Source organism: Pogona vitticeps, chromosome 9 (genome assembly GCF_051106095.1).
Source record: "Pogona vitticeps strain Pit_001003342236 chromosome 9, PviZW2.1, whole genome shotgun sequence".
In the NCBI taxonomy this organism is placed as follows: Eukaryota; Metazoa; Chordata; class Lepidosauria; order Squamata; family Agamidae; genus Pogona; species Pogona vitticeps.
This window is the reverse complement of record NC_135791.1, coordinates 21,129,856-21,148,300: the sequence shown is the minus strand read 5'-3', so window position 1 is coordinate 21,148,300 and position 18,445 is coordinate 21,129,856. Positions and strand designations below refer to the sequence as shown.

Genomic DNA, 18,445 nt, shown 5'->3' with positions numbered 1-18,445 from the left:
ACACACACACACACACAAAACAGGAAATACAGAACAATTGGCTGGTTATTTTTTTTAAAGGTGCCAACAACGTGTTGTACCAGATTTGACCTGTTTGTAGCATTCAGGTGCCATCAACAAAAATAACTAAAATTGTAACTTTTTTTCCTGTTATATTTGAGGAATAGGAATGTAAATGTTTTACTTGTGAAATTGCAACTGGGCGATAGTAGCTAAGTACATTTCAGATCCAGCAACATTAACTACTTTGAAAAAAAAAATCAATTTGCCAAGCTCGTGTTTGAGTCAGAATCTATATTATGGATTCTATGGAATGTTTGAGTGAAGAATTTTAATGGACCAAGAGGACAAATGAAGATGTACCACACATTGGCGTTTTTTGCTATTATAAGCCTGATGTTTATTTTCAGTGAGAGCAGGAGAGGGCGAACCATCCGGAAGCTAATGAGCATTATGTCAAACTGATGAACGGATACCTTGGGGTTGGATTAGAATGAGGAGCGGATGCATCCCCATATGAATGCCTTTTACAAGAAAATCTTCAGCAGGAACAGCCCAGAAAAGGTTGGCAAGATGAGGCTTACGAGTCGAGATGCCAGAGATCTACATTTGGCCTTCTGAATTGTGTCGCCATTCAACCAAAAATCTGAGCGTTCGATTTCCATCGTAGCACACACAAATTTGTTGGTGCAGCCCATCATAATTTGGTCCACATGAGTTCCATCTGGAAACGAGAGACATGATGGGAGGTGATCAGTAGAGTCATCATTTCCAATAGTTGCTCTCCAAAATACGTCTATCTAGTCTGACCTGATTCCAACTTACTTTTTCAATGCTGAATTATAGAATCACAGTATACAGTGGTGCCTCGCAAGGCGATGTTAATTCGTTCCATGAAAAATGTCGTCTTGTGAAAACATCGTCTTGCGAAATGTGGTTCCCCATTGGAATGCATTGAAATCTATTTAATGTGTTCCAATGGGGAAAAATCGTTGTCTTGCGAAAATTGTCCATAGAAAACATCATCTTGCAAAGCACCACAGCGATCACAAAAACCAATTTTCTCTTGAATGCCTCCAGCATTGGAGCGCTCACCACATCCAAAGATAATTGGTTCCATTGTCATACTGTTCTAACAGTTAAGAAGTTTTGCAAGAAGTAATGACACTGGATCATGTTTCAAACACTGCAGTGGTAACTCATGCATTTAAAACTGTAGCTTCCAGACTTTGCCAGGCTATAGATCAAGGGTCAGATCTTGGGGCTCCCCTGTTTTGGTTGGATGCCAACCCCCACTGTCCTCAGGCAACATGGCAGTGGTCAGCAGGACTAATCCATCATGAGGCAGGAGGTTATGCCCACTTCTGGTGGCAAAGCAGGAGCAGCAGTGCCTCGAACTCTTCTTCCTGAGGGCCACCACTGCCACGGCTGCTCCGGTCAGAGACACTTTCTAGAAGATGCCCAGGAATGAAATGTGCAACTCTGAAGGGCTAAAGACTCAGAGAATTTCCGATTGTCTTTCACTCTCCAGGCAAAGAAAGAGAGAGATTGCAGCACAAGTAGAACAAATAGAAAACTGGACTTTTTGTTTGTTTGTTTAAGGTAGGTTTAAGCCCTGAACGCTCATCTCTACCTATTAGCTCAGTACCCTGAAATGTCAGATGCTGCTGGCATGAGAGACATAGAGAAAGCAAAGGAACGGAGACAAGATGGGAAGTAGGAGGGACCTGGGTAAATGGGCCACAAACTCATCCCAAGCCCACTTAACCCACATGCCATGGTAACTGCCAACAAGAGGGAAATCAACTACTTCTCAATTACCAGGCAGGCAGAATACGTGGCTCAGCAGCTGCAGTGGTCACCATTCCTGCTACGGCTCACAGCCCGGTCTGCCTCTCATGCCACACACAAGCACAGGGGCAGCTTTTCCAGGCTTCCTTCCCCTGTTGGGGGGTTTGTGGAAACCTCGCTGATGGCCCACAGGACTTTTGCCCCTGGCAAGGCTCGTAGGAAGGCTCGTGAGTCGAAGTGCTCATGCTCCACTTTGTGCCTGCCTTCAACGGTCACGATGGATTCACCAAAGTCGGCCCAAACGGGCTCTCTCCTCAGTCCCTTCTCCTCACTCCTGACCTTTAGGGTTGCCAAAGTTGAACAAGGATAAGACTCCTCAAAACACCTTCAGGCTGAGCCAAGAGAGGCACGGCAAATCCCTGAGGCTTCTGGCAACCTCCTCGGCTCATCTGGTCTCAAAGAAGGATCTCCTCTTCCAGAAGAAAACAAGATCTCCTGGCCTCCCATCCCTCTGCAACTCAACCTTGGTCTGAAACAATCGCTCTTAATTTTAACCCCTCCTATCAAATGGGACAGAAGTAGAAGGCCATGCCAAGGAACGTGGAAACACTTACTAGCAGTGGATGCGGTGATCATCTCAAAGCAGCTGGTGTCCCATCCAGTACAGTTCATTAGTTCGGCTTTGCACGTTTCTGACCATGCAAAGCAGGCAGGGCATTGCTTTCCATTGTATTCCATGGCCTTCGGCGGTACTGAAAGCAGAGACCAAAGGATTCGCTTCAGCTTGAGCAAGCCCCTAACCCAGGGCCTTCTAGGAATGATCATCCAACACATCTGGATGGCATCATGCCAGAGAAAGCTGGCTTAATGGAGGTGGCATATGGAACCTTACAGAGGCTAAGGTGTTTCTGTATCTATTTTATATCTATACACCTATACCTAGTATGTCAATCTTAGAAGTGCACAGCTGGAAAGGACCCTATGGGTCATCGAGTCCAGCCTTGTTAAGGAGGCCCAGCGGGGAATCAAACTCCCAACCCCTGGCTCTATAGCATAGCCAGAGACCTAAGCCACTGAGCTATCCAGCTGTCTCTAGCTATCTGTGATTGGGAGGAAGCCTTTATTAGGCCAGTCAAAAAGGCATAAGAAGCAGATCTATAGACTTCTCTAGGTGGGAAGTCTAACACAATTACACCCTATGAGCCCCTTTTCATTATCTACACAGCCTCCCTTCTTCATTACATCTCAAGACACCATGCAGACTCCACAGATCAAGTCTTCTATCCATTTCATCTGTTCCCTACTTTCTTTTCTGACAACTTGACTGATCAAGAGATTGGTGTAATCTCTAAAATGGCAATACTTCTTTTGTGCCTTCATATTGGCTGAATAAGGTAGAGTGATGCCTCGCAAGACAAAACGAATTCGTTCTGCGAGTTATGTCATATTGCGAAAATTTCATCTTGCGAAGCATGGTACTAACGGTGGTGCGATTTAAAACAAAGCCCCCCAAAAAGGAAATAATTCATCTTGCGAAGCACAGCCATAGAAAAATTTGTCTTGCGAGTCACCAAAAAAAAATCACAAATACTTTCGTCTTGAGAGTTTTTCGTTGTGTGAGGAATTCGTCTTGCGAGGCATCACTGTATTGCCAAGTATAAGTTCTAGAATTTGCTTGGTGGCCAATGACACACCCCATTGCATTCTCTGTGTACTTTATAGGTTGTCTTTGAATGGGACTTGATTATTTCACAGAAGATGCATCAATGAGTAGTGCATGATTAAATGGAACCTCCATGACCAGAATCAGTCTTCTTGTGAGGCAGGAATGAGGAAAGGTGGTGGTGGAGCAGTTTCCCCTGCTTCTGCTGCCATTGCAATATCCGTCTTCCTGGGATCTGCCAGCAAAGGATAGACAAGCTGGTAGACTCCAGAAATTGTTCAACTATAATTCATTCACTTCTGGCCCTAGACTACGTGGGTGGGGGCTTATGGGGACTGTAAACCAGGATACCTGGAGACCGACTGGTTGCCTATTCCTGCGATAAAGTACAAGCAGAAAGTCTTCAGTGGTGGACCCCTTGGTTTTAAAAAATGTGGGACTATGGCACAACTAAGCCCAAGATGGTTTGTCTCCCCCATAGGGAGAAAAAAATCCACAATTGTGGGGACTTTCTTCTCCAAAAAGCAGCAAAATAAGATCTCAGGGAGGCTATGATTCTCATCTGAAACAAAGAGTGGGCCCTTACACCTTTGCAAATCATCATCATCATCCATATTTTCCCTCAAGAGAAATACCGTATTTTTCTGTGTATAAGACTATACTTTTGTCTAAAATCTTTAGACTTAAAATTGAGGGTCATCTTATACACGGAGGTAAGCTGAGGAGAGAACAAAAACAAGTGGAGGGGAAAGCAGGGATCAAAGCGATCCTGCAGCACTTTGATCCCTTTTCCCCCTACACTTGCTAAGTCCCACTTAGATTTCTTAAGTTTGGATTAGAAAAGTGGGGTGCGTCTTATACATGGGAGCATCTTATATACAGAAAAATACAGTAAGTTGTTTTCAAAGTAACTTAGTCACTTCTGGAAAGCATTTGGAGGAGCTGACGTGGCCCCTGCTAAGTGCGTACATCTGACTTCCAGGAAGGGCATTCAGGAGCATAGTCCAAAGTTGCAGCCTTATTCCCTAAATGAACTAGAGTGAGGCCCATTAAATGAAGCGGCCAGTCTTTCAAGCATCTGCTAAGTGGATAGCCTGTTCAGTGCGTTCATGCAGGATCATGATGCAGACATAAACTTTGGGAAGGAGAGGGTGAGTTTTCTTGCACAAGGCCACGATCCTGGGTTGGCGTGCTGGCCAAACATTCTGTGTAGTGGGAGGTCAGTAGAATAGTGGCTGGTGGAATTTGCTGTCTATAATTTGCAACCTCACTTGACTACAGCTTCGAGCCAGCCACACAGTGCCCTCTGCTGGTTTACTGCCTGGCCTGCAACTTTACAGAAGCAACTTACCAAGAGGATGCCAAAAAATGGTATACTTACATTTAACGAGAACTTTTCCACATTCCTCCCCTTTACAGCACACCCAGTTTGACCTGTAGACTTTTCCGTAACCCAAATGAAAGTAGACCGGAGGGAAGGTGCAATGGTAACTACTGCCGCACCCTCTTTCGACTTTCTGAATTTCTGGTCCATCTAAACGGAGAAGACGAGGGAGGGTATTGGCTGGACCATGTTAGTGACATGCCTTATAATAATAACAACATGTGCTGTCAAGTCCATTCGACTCATGGAGACTAGAGAAGGGCATGAACTAAAAAAAACAAACCAGGAAATCCATTGAAAATCAAACTGGTTCATCAGGTCGGGTTCGTCAACACCGACAAATCTGAATCAACCCGAACCACGAACTTTTGTTGCAATTTAACAAACTTCCTGGTTTGTTCCCGACACTCACAGCCTGCCCACTGCCCCCTTTCCACTGCCCCCCATCGCCTCCCTGCCTGGTCCTATTGCCACCTCCTCTTTGTCCTCTGCCTCTGCGGCCATCTTGAAACACGGCAGGCCTGGCTTCTCCTCCAGGAGGCTGCAGACTCTGCTCCTGTCTAGAAGGCAAGGGCAGGCTATAGGATCACAAATGGGTGATCCAGTGTCACGTGGCACCCATTTGCAGCAATGGAGGAGGAGGAGGAGGCCGTGGCAGGACCAGTTAGGGAGATGATGGGGCCATGGAAGAGGATGGGGGGCAGGCTGTGGGGTGAGAGGTTTAGCTTTCCCTTCCCCCCTCCAGGCACACATTTTTTTTTTAAAAAAATGAATGTGGGGTCTGTGGGATTTGCAAAAACGTCCCATGGTAATGGCATTCATTTTGCGCACCATTGCAATGAAAAATGGATCTCTTAAACTGGTAGGAATAGAGACATGAATTATGAAACCAACGAACGATGAATCGTCAAAAAGCCTAAAAGCATCCACTAAATGCATCAAGGGCCTGGTACGTTTTGAGACATACTCAAAAGAGGAGGAAACCTGTGACTTGAAAACTAAAGATGTGTTTGACAACTCCCTCAAATAGCTCCCTGGTCTGTAATTTCAAATACAGTGGTGCCTCGCATAACGAGTGCATTGTTTAACAACGAATCCGCATAGCGATGCGGATTTTGCGATCGTTTTTACGATCGCATTGCGATGTTTAGATAGGCTAAACATCGCATTGCGATGATCGGTAAGCGTTTCGCTTACTGATCTTCGCATTGCGATGTTAGGGAAACAGCCGATTGGCAGTTCCAAAATGGCCGCCGCATCAAGAAAATGGCCGCCCGCAGCGTTTTCGTGCCCTGCCCTTGCTTACCGAGGTGGCGAAAATGGTGGCTGGATGGGGAATCTTCGCTTACCGGTGAGTTTTTCCCCCATAGGAACGCATTAAACAGAGTTTAATGCATCCCTATGGGGTTTTACATTCCGTTTAGCGATATTTCCGGATAGCAATGTTAATCCTGGAATGGATTAACATCGCTATGCGGGGCACCACTGTACTATAGTTTGGAGCTGATCTGGTCCTTTAAATTCTCTTGACCTGGAAACTTAAAGAAAAAGCTGCTCTTGAAGAGGTCCTGTTGCACATTTCCTGCATACACCTGCTTATTCTTCAGTGCTACTGCCTATAATAATAATATCAGAATTGAACAGCTAAAAGGAACCGCGTGGATCATCAAGTCCCCCCCCCGGTCAAAGAGGCCCAGTGGAAATAACTCTCAGCCTCTGGCTCCTCAGCCAGGAATCTAAGCCATTGAGCTTTTCAGCAGTTCATTCTTGAACCGCTGGAGAGAAGCACAGGGTTTGAGTCTGAAGTTGGGCTCTTTGAATCCTAGTATGGACTACAGTGTTGTCCCGCTTGACGATTACCCCAGTAGACGATGAAATCGCTTCACTATGAATTTTTTGCGATTGCTATTGCGGTCGCAAAACGATGTTTCAATGGGGAAAATCCGCTTCATGACAATCGGTTCCATGCTTCAGGAACTGATTTTTCGCTTCTGGATGATCAAAAACAGCTGATCGTTGGATTTTCAGAATGGCCACCTGCTGTTTTCCGGACCTATTTCCGGAAGACAGCAATTGAAAATGGCTTCCCCTATGGAGGATCTTCACTGGACGATGAGGTATTTCGCCCATTGGAATACATTGAACCAGTTTTCAATGCATTTCAATTGTTTTTTTTCTTTCACTTGACGACGATATCGCTTAACAGCGATTTTAACGGAACGGATTAACGTCGTCAAGCGGGGCACCACTATACATGTTTCCTGAGATGGCTGGACCCACTTCTCCACCACACTATCTCACGATTTCTCTACTTTTGCCCCATACCACCCCTGCCATCACTCTGATTTGAATGTTGGTCCTAAAGCTTAGGATCCCACTAGATGTACCCACAACCAACCAGATGCTCTTTATTTAGAAACAGGGCTCTCTTAATTGGAAACAATGCCATTTTTCCTTGCATCAGGTTTTGCCCTCTTCCATACATACCTCCAAGACCCTAAAGAACCTACGGACTGGCTTTACAAACCCAGAATTCAGGCATCCAGAAAGTAATTACTCAATTCCATCCTATCCACTCCACCATCCACCATGCTCACCCCTATTGCTTTCAGTATATATAGTCAGGCAGGTATCTTTGCCTTTGGGGCAGGTTTTCATCTCGCCTGTGCAGGTCTCGCCGAGGCTTTTGCATGTTTCACATTCCAAAAAAGTACCTGGAAGAAGAAGATGGAAAGGGAGGAATGAGGAGCAGGAGGAAAAGGAGGAGGAGGGGAAAGAGGAGGAGGGGGAGGAGGAAGAAATGGAGGAAAAGGAGGAAGAGGAGGAAGGAGAAAGAGAAGGAGGAACGAAGAGGAGGAGGAAAAGGAGAAAGAGGAGGTGGCAGAGGAAGAGGAGGAGGAGGAGGATGAAGGAGGAGAAAGAGGAGGAGAAGAAGGAATAGGAGGAAGAGAAGGAGGAGGACAATGACAGTAATATAGAAGAAGGAGAAGTAGGGAGAAGGAGAAGGAGAAAGGAGGAGAAGGAGAAAACAAATTAATGTGCCTTTGTTGCAGGTATATCAAGCAGTATATACCCAGTTCTCAGACTACTAGGTATGCCCTGTTTCAGTCTGCTGCCCCTTTCCTTCTGCCTCTTTCATCCTACCAACGGCTACTCCAAGACTGTGGTCACTCAGCTGTGCTGCGCCCCAAGCGGTTGGCACAGTTCCCACCCCCTACAGGTGATGTGCTGCCCACATCACCTGTAGGAGGTGTTTTTCCACTCCCCAGGGCATTTGCCCACTCCCCGGGGCAACCTATTCTCCGTTTCCCCAGCATTTCCTGCCGGCACTCCCACTATTCAGGATTCGACCAGCATGCCCGTTACAGTCATTTTCTAGCACTTTGGCAATATTGGCTATTGGTATGCATTTTTTAAAGGGAAATGCTTTTAAAAAGCTTTACCTGTTTGTTTCTTTTTATTCATTTTGACTGTAATGGAGTCCCAGATATCTGGAAATTCTTAATTTTTTAACATGCTGGAGGGCTGTGATTCCAAATCCAAACGTTGGGGGCTAGTGCACATCCCTAGTTTTCATCCTGATTAAACAACACTCTAACAGGTGACCAGCCCTTCCTCACCAGTTCTTAGAAGCACACAAAAGAAGAGGATTTTCAGAAGAAGCTTCATTTTGGTGATGGTGACAGTAAACATATAACATTTCTCTCCGCGATGAATCAAATTCCCTGGCTTAGCCTGTAAAGACATTCACAGAAAGCATGTTTGGCAAGTGGTAATTTTCCCTAGCCTCGCCCCATTTTGGACAAAAATGTCTCTGCACAAAACTGGTGTCGTGTCCTGCACTGGTGCTTACTGGGAGCTTTCTTTCTGAACAGGAAGCTAGGCCGAGCTAGGCCTCAAAACCTTCCAGTTGAGGCCTTTCTCCCAGGTGAGCCAAAGTCAGGTGTCTGTAAGGTGTCTGTAAATCAGGTAACATTCCCTGAAAGAATCATCATGGGGTTTGTAGTCCAAAAAAAATCTGAAAATCCCCTCCCTATGCCCCACCACTAATAGCTGATTTTCCAATGGATCAATATAGAGCAATTCCACTACAGCTTCCAGATCACTCCTCCAGGTAGCATAGCTACCCTGACTGAATGCTGGTTAGAGCCCTAGCTTGAAAAGGTAACTTTCCTAAGAGGTTTTTACGAAGCTTGGGGATTATATCTGACTTCAGATCCCTTATTAGTTACCCTCCAACCAAAAAGCAAAAAACGTCACCATCAAATTGTCCCGTGTTAAGCAGTTCGTGCAGGTATTTGCTGTTGCATACTGAGCTGTACTGCATAAACAACCTAACTGCTAGGTATACAAAGCAGAAATCACAATGTCATGCAGCAGCAAGATGTGGATGTAAAAGGATGTGTAGATGGAGGAAAAAATATTCATGCCCCAACCCCTTCAGCAGCCTAGTCCGTAGAAAGGTTCAAAATGGTGTCCATGGTTCTTGCATAAATGAATACAGTAGGACCCCCATATCCACAAGAGCAATATCTGCTGATTCACTTATCAGTCTGAAAATATGAAAAATATTAAAAGTCCTAGAAATCTGTATTTCAAAAGATGAAGTTACCAGAACTGGCCACTAGAAGGAGCCTATTGTTGTTTAGTCGTTAAGACATGTCTGACCCTTCGTGACTCCATGGACCAGATGACACCAGGCCCTCCTGTCCTCCACTGCCTCCTTGAGTTGGGTCAAATTCATGTTGGTCGCTTCGATGACCCTGTCCAGCCATCTCGTCCTCTGTCGTCCCCTTCTCCTCTTGCCTTCACATTTTCCCAACATCAGGGTCTTTTCCAGGGAGTCTTCTCTTCTCATGAGATGGCCGAAGTATTGGAGCCTCAGCTTCAGGATCTGTCCTTCCAGTGAGCACTCAGGCTTGATTTCCTTCAAAATGGACAGGTTTGCTCTCCTTACAGTCCAGGGGACTCTCAAGAGCCTCCTCCAGCACCACAGAAGGAGCCAGAGACCATGCTATGTACAGCGTGTTCTATGCTAGAGAAAGATGCCGTGTTTTTCTGTGTATAAAATGACAGTTTTTCCTAAAGTAATTAGAGGAAAAATTGAGGGTCGTTTTATACACCATAGTAAGGAGGGGGGAAAGAAAGAAAGTGGATGTGCAAAGCACTTCCTCCACTTTCTTTGCAAACGGTGGAGGGGAAAAACAGCTTTTTGCAAAGAAAGTACAGGGAGAAAACACTTTCCTCACAAGAAAGTGGAGGGGAAAAGCAGGAATCAAAGCGCTTTGATCCCTGCTTTCCTCCTCCACTTTCTTGCAAAGAAAGAAAAATTTTGTTAGAAAAAAAATGGGGCGTCTTATACATGGGGGTGTCTTATATACAGAAAAATGTGGTGTTTCTATGACATCATTAGCAGAACTGGTGGCCACTAGAGGGAGCCAGATACCATGCTATGTATGGCATTCGTTCTTTTAATACTGTTTGTTATAATCTGCATTTTCCAGCATCCACGGGGTGGGGTGGGGCATTCTATTGTACATATATTTCAATGCAGTGCTTCAGAAATACATTTTCTTTGGAAGTGTCTGAAAAATTGGATTGTTGTCCACAAAAACCTCATACTAAAAGAAATTTGTTAAGCTTAAAGTTGCTACAATATGTTGGTTTCAGATCTATTGATTTTTAGCCATGCTTGTATATGTGTGTTTTGTGTGTGTTGTGACACCTTAAAAGAGATTTTTTCCCCCACTCTTTGTTCTGTTCACCACACCATCCCTGAAAACGTTCTGTAACCAGTACTGGCTGTTCCACTATGCCTACTACAATAAAGTAATGACCAAAGTAAATGAGAATCTAGTGGATTTCCTTCAGACGTCCTTCCTTTCTATTACTGAAACTTGCTAAATAAATAAGAGGGTTTATTCTAATTTTAATATGTCTCTTTTTAAAAAAAAGTGTGTCTCTAATTCCTGTCTCCCTTGCTTGGTTGGTAAATTATCTGCTAGTGGAAAAAATAGGAGGCTAATGTTATGACTCACCGGTGACAGGAAGACATTTAGAGTTGAAGTAGGCCCATGACAGTTAATGAGGGAAAGACAGGAGGCGATGGCTGGAGGAAGCAGTTACCATGGCACCCCCCATTATGATCATGACTGTTTTAAAGTGTTGTAGAAGGTTGGCATCATCACAGCCATCTGGGAATTGGATGATCATGAAGGGAGGAATTCAACCAAAATTAGTAGACATGTTTTTTTTAAAAAAAAAAAATCTGTGGCACAAAAAATATGGTCAGAACCATGGAGTTGTAGAAAGAGAGGGGTTTAATCATTTCTCCTACATCCTTTTCTTAACCTAATTTGCCACATTCTAAAAATGAGTTTTGCTCACAAGGAATAATATGCCTGTATTTTCCCCATGGAGCTCATGATCGCTTGTTGCAAAGGTACAGTTAGATGAGGAAAATGGTGCAGGGATGAATAAAGAGCCTATTGCTCAGTACATCTTTGGTGATTAAATTTAACGTTTCAGCCTAGTGCTCTAGAAGTAGATCCTGAATGTTGTTTACTCCTTAGAAGCATTGAGATTGCAACCTAATTTCACTAAAGCTCATTGTCAAGATTGAGGACAGGATTTATCAATGCACAAGATGGCCAAAGTAAAGAAATCTTATATTTGCGAAGGCTTTCACGGCCGGGATCTAATGGTTGTTGTGGGTTTTTCGGGCTCTTTGGCCGTGTTCTGAAGGTTGTTCTTCCTAACATTTCGCCAGTCTCTGTGGCCGGCATCTTCAGAGGACAGCACTCTGTGCTCTGGTGTAGTTTGCTTGGGAGCTGAGTATTTATGGCTGTGAGATTAGCTTTTGTCCTTTTCAGGAGATGGGTGATTAGTGTACCTTGTTGTGGGTGTATTGTTGTGATGAGGAGGAGAGCACAGAGTGCTGTCCTCTGAAGATGCCGGCCACAGAGACTGGTGAAACGTCAGGAAGAACAACCTTCAGAACACGGCCAAAGAGCCCGAAAAACCCAGAACAACCAATAAAGAAATCTTCTTGAATCCCAAAGTGTTTTGGTTTTAATTAGGGACATGGAAAAAAAATCTCACTATTGTTTTGATTTAGAGACTTGATTTTGGAACACAAAGGCTGCAGCACTACGAATGTTCTCAACTCCAGTGTGAGAGTGAGACAGTAAGTATTTTTTGGATGAGTTTTTTTTTAATTGAGATTAAGTACAACATGTCTCAGTGCAAAAGCTATTGTCTTTTCCACCTGTGAAGCTAAGCATGGAAATGCAGCAAGCACAAAGGTAGAGGCTGACTGATGTTTTTTTAAAAAAAGAACAACCCATCCCATCCTACTGTGTTTCCACACTCGCACAGAAAAGCAACACACAGCACATTATCCAGTAATGCACCTTTTACAGGGAGGTGCCCAAACCAACCTTGAAATATGTGCAAAATCAATCTGAGACTGACATCAACCAATCTTGACGAACTTGCAGCGAGGAAGAAAATATTGGTGACTCATTCATGTTAGGACCTCTTTATTTCTTTATTATTATTATTTTCGCTGACACTAGAGAGACTGTCTAGCCGGAAGACCAAATCACGTTGCAAGAAAGAAGTGCATGGATTAAAGAGAGGTAGATTTAAGCCTTTGGATCTTGGTGCAGTCCCATGCTGCTGCCTGTTACAACCGGATCTTCTCGAACAGGAACCCAAAGAAAGATGGCAGGAGGGGCCCAAATAATTGAGACCCTTTGGAAATGAGAGACGTACAGCGCATTTCTTTAACTTCCTTTATGATCATGGCGAGGGCGCCGGTTTTCATTGTTTCACAGACAGCCTTAGAAGTGCAACCTTTCATGGTGACAAAACTGGTCCCGTCTGGCCATTGAAAAAGAAACAGGGGGTAAGAATTAGCCAACAACTGCTGTCCCTGCTCAATATCTCAAGAAAGATCATCTGATTCAACCTCCCTTGACCTGGTGCCTTTCCAGATGATTTGGATTTGAACACTCATCAGCCCTAGCTAACACAGCCAGTGATGAGAAATGTTGAGACCTATCGGACTAGGACTTCTGGGGTTCAAAGTCGAAAGCAACTTCCAAGTTGGTTGAGATATTCAGGAACTCATCGTCCAGGAATACTGGTCCCCAACCTTGGGCCTCCAGATGTTCTTGGACTACAACTCCCGGAAGCCTTCGCCAGCACCTCTGCTGGATAGGATTTCTGGGAGTTGAAGTCCAAGAACATCTGGAGGCCCAAGGTTGGGGACCACTGCCCTAGAAGACCCAAGATTGGGGAAGCATGACCTTGCCTTGTTGAAATGAACCTTATCCTTGGCCAACACCGTGGGTCCCATCCTGCCTTTTCAGCAAAGAAGGACCTACAGTCAAGGACAAGAAAATCTTTAAGGGGCCATATTGTTTTTCTCTCTCTCAATTTGTCTTGTTGTTGTTGTTGTTGTTGTTGTTGTTGTTGTTGTTGTTGTTGTTGTTGTTGTTGTTGTTCCCCATTTAGTCTCCTGTGGTCAGTGAAGGGGCTCCATTTCTCCATAAACCCAGTTGCCTCCATAAGCCACATAATGTGCATGAAATGATACTTACTAGTTATTATTTTCGAGGTCAGGGAAAAGCAATATATCTCCTTCCCGGTACAGTTCACCACGTCGGAACCGCACTCCCCTGTCCAGGAGTAGCAAGCAGGGCACTGAACCACCTTCTTTTCCTCCTTGATTGGTAACACTGAGAACAGGAAACAGAAGGAGTTTTAAGAGGAAGTGGAGAAGTGAAAATTTGAGATGGCGGCATTCGTATTTGTAGACGAATATGAATATCCCCACACAGCTGGATTTAATGAGGTTTCAGCCCATGGGGCTAAACCCTCTGCTCACACATCATCCGGGGGGTGATGGTGGCCCTGCTCATCCTTCCAATCGCTCCTGAAGTGCCCCTCTCTCCTTGCTCATCTGGCCACTCTGGGCAGTGGGAGGGAGGACGAGCCTCCCTGCATGGCTGCTGAGTGCCCATCCCAAGCAGACAGAGAGCGGGGCTCTGGGAGTGACTGGAAGGACGAGCAGGACCACTGTCACTGCTGGACGTACGAGTGGACAGTGCAGCCCCATGGACCGCGCTCTCATTAAGTCCAGCTGTGTGGGGGATATTTGTATTTGTATACAAATACCCCCCCCCCTCTAGTGAAAAATGTAATCACGTGTATTCAATCAACAGGTGGTAATGAAAAGCTCTAAGATATCATTTAGGGTTAGCACTGGACCAGGACGGGAGATGATCCGGATTCTAGTCCCCACTGAATCAAGAAACTTGAAGGGCCCTACTGGTTCATTCAAACACTCCCCCCAGTTTAGCCTATCTGACAGGGCTGTTGTTACTACTATTAAGTGGGTTGAAGTGTCCTACATCACCTGGATCTTACTGGAAGAAATGCAATAAACTAATCAATAACCGTTATTTCAGAGATGCTACAGAGGAGCCCTCTTGCAGCATTGACAAAAAGGGGTTAATCTGGATATGTGAAAAGGGAGCTCTCTCTCTCTCTCTCTCTCTCTCTCACACACACACACACACACACACACACACACACAAACATGCGCACACACGTGCTCAGTGCACACACAGCAACATGCCTGTCACTGTCTACATGTGATGAAAGACAGCCTAAAGAGGTGAATGTTGGCGGCACATGGAGAATATTCGCACATTGGGGAACACTGAGATTTTAGGATCCCCAGCTGTCTGAAGAGACTCCCCATATAGCAGAAGTTTCCTGCTACAGAGATGTCCTCTCCCTTCGAAGCCAGTGATGGACAAAGAGCAGGGCTAGATTATTGTGCCTACTCATGCATTCAAATCAATCCTTTTCTCAACACTCGGATAAGTTTAAGGACCCAAAGAAAATCTACAGTAGTCCCTTTTGCTTGTTCTCCCTTTCAAACAAGCAGAGGTTTGACCATGAAGCCTCCCAAAGAAGCCCTGTTACCAGGGATGGGATTTTCAGACTTTCTGGACTACAAATACCATTATTCTCCATCCCTGGAGTTCTATCCACCTTACAGGCACCTTAGAAACACCTGAATAGGCTGCACCCAGGATGAAGACCTCTATTAGACAGCTTTGAGGCTTTGCTAGGCCGAGCTCCTTGCTCAGATAGAGAGCTCCCAGCGAGCCCTGGGGCAGGAAAAAGGAAACAGGTGAAGCTAGGCCTAGCTAAGCCGCAGAATAAGCCTTATAATTTAGGCCTTTCTCACAAGTGCCTCACGTTCAGGTGTCTGTGAGGCGCTTGTAAAGTAGGTAGAACTCGAAGGATGGAGCATTATGGTATTTGTAACTTTGAAGACCCGGATCGTGCCCTGTGTTGCCCTTGTGCAAGACTTTTTCTTACAGAGAGTCCAGTGAAGAAAACAAAGTACAGTTGTGTCCCGCTTAATGATTACCCCACATTATGATGAATCCACTTCACGGCGATGTTTTTGCAATTGCTTTTGCGATGGCAAAACAATGGTCTAAATGAGGGAATTTCGCTTAGCGATGATTGGTTCCATGCTTAGGGAACTGATTTTTGCTTTACGACGATCAAAAATAAGCTGATCGTCGGGTTTTCAAAAGGATGGAGAGTAAGGAACAATAAGAAAAGCAAAATGGTAGAGGATGCAAAGCAAATATACTTACACTTAGGAAATACATCATTGCAGTTGTTCCATGGGCAACAAGCATATCTGGCGTTGTAGTATTTGTCATTACTAACATGCAAGTGTACGGGACCTAAAGAGCACAGGTCTGTTGATTCACATCCCTTTACGATGTTCTGAGCCAATGTTCCCTCTGTGGTAGAAGCAAGAGAAAGGTTGATTAAGTGAATACCAAATAATGATAATGGTGTGTCCTCAAGTCAGTTTTGGCTGATGGTGATCCCTGTCAAGGTTTTCTAGGTAGACATTGCTCAGAAGTGATTGACCCTTTCCTTCTTCTGAGAGCATCCTGGGACTGTCCAGCTTGCCCAAGGCCACCCAGGTTGGCTCTTCTCCCTGGAGGCACAGTGGAGAATCGAACTCCCGACAGCTGAGCTATCCAGCCTGTCGATTAACAACCTGCCCAGTGTTCAGTGATATACACTGAGCAGAAAGACTTTATTCCCCAGACATTGATTAGCTGTTCGGGGAAGGCTGTCCACCTTGCCCCAGTGAGACAGCATCTTGAAGATTCTCCACCCCTCTTGTCAGGCTTCAGTGTCCAGTGGTTTCCCCTTGTCCCGTTACAGCTTCCACAATTTGCACAAACCTAGGGTATCTTCAGAATATCCAGTATAACAGATATCTTTGTCAGCAGGACATGCCTCCTTTGGACCACTACAGACATTGCCAGACCCTTGACAATGTTCACATTCCAGAGAGGCACCTGGGTGTACAGAAGAGGGACAATGTGAAAATCAAGCCACCTCACTGTGTTAGATATTGTGTAAACAGCATCAGCTTTCTTGCCTTCCTTAGGCATTGTGTGCAACCAACCCAATCCTCCTTGGAGGCTTTGGGGGCGTACCCTGTCTTTGGACAAAATGCACAAACATGAACAGAATCAGTGGCATTTGTGCATGGGGGGTGGCAAAGAGCCCTTTAATACAAATACGAGAGTAAGACAAGGTCTGATTCAAAAGTTCTCCAAAAGGACATCAACTGGGCACCCATCTATGTGTCCATATTAGGATGTGGAAAAGGAAGACACACCCACTATTTATTACTAATGTATATTAATCATGTATATTACTTTGCTTGGAAAAGCAAAAGAGACATGGACAAGAATCACAAACGGAGTAGCTGAAAATGAAATTAGTGGAATTCGATGGGGTTCATTAAGATGGACACTTCTGTCCATTTTGCTTTTCTTAGCTTCAGTTTCCAAACTGTGGGAGATTTTCCAAGCCTAAATTTATTTCATCTCAAACATGTTCTGAAGGAACATGTTTTTTTTAATCCTGCAAAGAGTACAGGACTAGTCAGTTGACTAAATGAGTGGGGTACAAATTCAATCAATCAATCAATCAACCAATCAATCAACCAATCAGATTACCACAGCAAAAACCTTGATTTTGTTATATTTTTAGCAAGCATTTCTGTTATCTGTGTGCATATTTTTTTTCCAAATACGTTCCCTTTTTTGCCCTAATTTTTCCTAACAGATACACTTTGTGCAAGTAATTGTCCCTAACAGAATGCATTTCAAATTTTATCTTTCAGAAACATTCACTCTTTTGTAGGCATTTTCCCCAATACAAATGTTCGAGACATTTTTTAAAATTCTGTTGCGAATTTTGGACCGTTTGTGATCATCGAATTCCAGTACTCGTATTGATCCACGCAGGCAAAGTAAAGTAGGTGGCCGTTAGCAGGAGAACTGAATGCATTGTTAATTACCTGTTGCTAGCAGCACAAAAAGGTAGAGGTGTCGGAGGAGAGCCTGCATAGTGAGGGTGATGATGATGAGAATGTACCAGACTGTTTCTACGGTGAGCCCAGATGTTTAGTGCAAGGTGGCTACGGAAACATCTGAAGGAAGTATGTAGGTCAGCATTTGAGCTATTGCAGTTTATAGGCACAATAACAGTGAGACAGATCAATGCCAAGGCATGAGACTCGTTCGAATTCTCACACGAGCCCTGAACTTTGGAGTGATTTTCCCATTAGAAAATCTGTCTTGTCTGTCTTGTCTTATTAATTTTATTTATTTATTTAGGGTCATTTGCAGGCTGCCTTTCTCCTAAAGAGGGGAGTCAAACCGATCTATCAGTTTGCCTTTCCTACAGTTCGGGGACCCAGTGTATCACGTACCATGACTATAAAGAAAAAAAGTACAGCTGAAAAAAAAACACAGTACAGTAAGGACCCCGTATTGGGGGGGGGGGTCGGTTCCACAATCTACCATGAATGCCTAAAACCACAGATATAAAGAAACTGTTCTATACAGTAAACAAAGAAGTAGGACAAAAGTCACAATAGGGTGCCTTTGTATGTTATATATACAGTAAGGCTGCATCAAACTGAGGATACAGTGGTGCCTCGCTTAACGACATTAATTTGTTCCAGCGAAATCGCTGTAGAGCGAAAATGTCGTAAAGCGAAATTTAAAAGCCCATTGAACGCATTAAAACCCAGCTAATGCATTCCAATGGGCTGAAAACTCACCGTCCAGCGAAGATCCTCCATAGGGGCAGCCATTTTTGGTGTCTGTAGAGCGAGGAATCAGTCCCTAAGCACAGAGGGGAGCCATTTTGAGCAGCTGGTGGCCATTTTGAAAACCTAACGATCAGCTGTTTTAATCGTCGTAATGCAAAGAATCGGTTCCCAAAGCAGGGAACTGATCTTCACAAAGCTTAAGAACCCCCGTTTAAAACATCGTTTTGCGATCGCAATTGCAATCGCAAAAACATCGTCGTGAAGCAGATTCATTGTTATACGGGGTAATCGTTAAGCGGGGCACGGCTGTAAATGAAACAGTGAATATCAATCCCAAGAATAAAGAGGCCCTACTGTACTTTTAAAAAAAATGATGTCAGCTGCCTTGGACTTTTTAATGGAGGCCCAGTCTGGCTGAGGC

General features: G+C 44.5%; 1 protein-coding gene across 1 annotated transcript; it reads right to left on the bottom strand.

The window, feature by feature from the left end:
• Positions 1 to 464: 464 nt before the first annotated feature.
• LOC110070644 (uncharacterized) lies at positions 465 to 17,314 on the bottom strand. The gene is made up of 8 exons (XM_072979960.2): positions 17,266 to 17,314; positions 16,136 to 16,252; positions 13,496 to 13,582; positions 12,615 to 12,722; positions 7,436 to 7,552; positions 4,836 to 4,988; positions 2,406 to 2,543; positions 465 to 724 (listed from the first exon to the last, which is right to left on the bottom strand). Exons 1-8 carry the CDS (start codon positions 17,312 to 17,314, stop codon positions 528 to 530), a joined length of 966 nt encoding a protein of 321 aa, XP_072836061.2. The 3' UTR covers positions 465 to 527.
• Between the last annotated feature and the right edge of the window lie 1,131 nt (positions 17,315 to 18,445).

Coding starts and splice junctions, on each gene's coding strand:
- LOC110070644 (XM_072979960.2), bottom strand. CDS start 17,314: ATGCAGGCTCTCCTCCGACACCTCTACCTTTTTGTGCTGCTAGCAACA. Junction 16,253..17,265: donor TTTTGTGCTGCTAGCAACAG/GTAATTAACAAT, acceptor CTGTACACCCAG/GTGCCTCTCTGGAATGTGAA. Junction 7,553..12,614: donor GGAAGTTAAAGAAATGCGCT/GTACGTCTCTCA, acceptor TTCTTCTTCCAG/GTACTTTTTTGGAATGTGAA.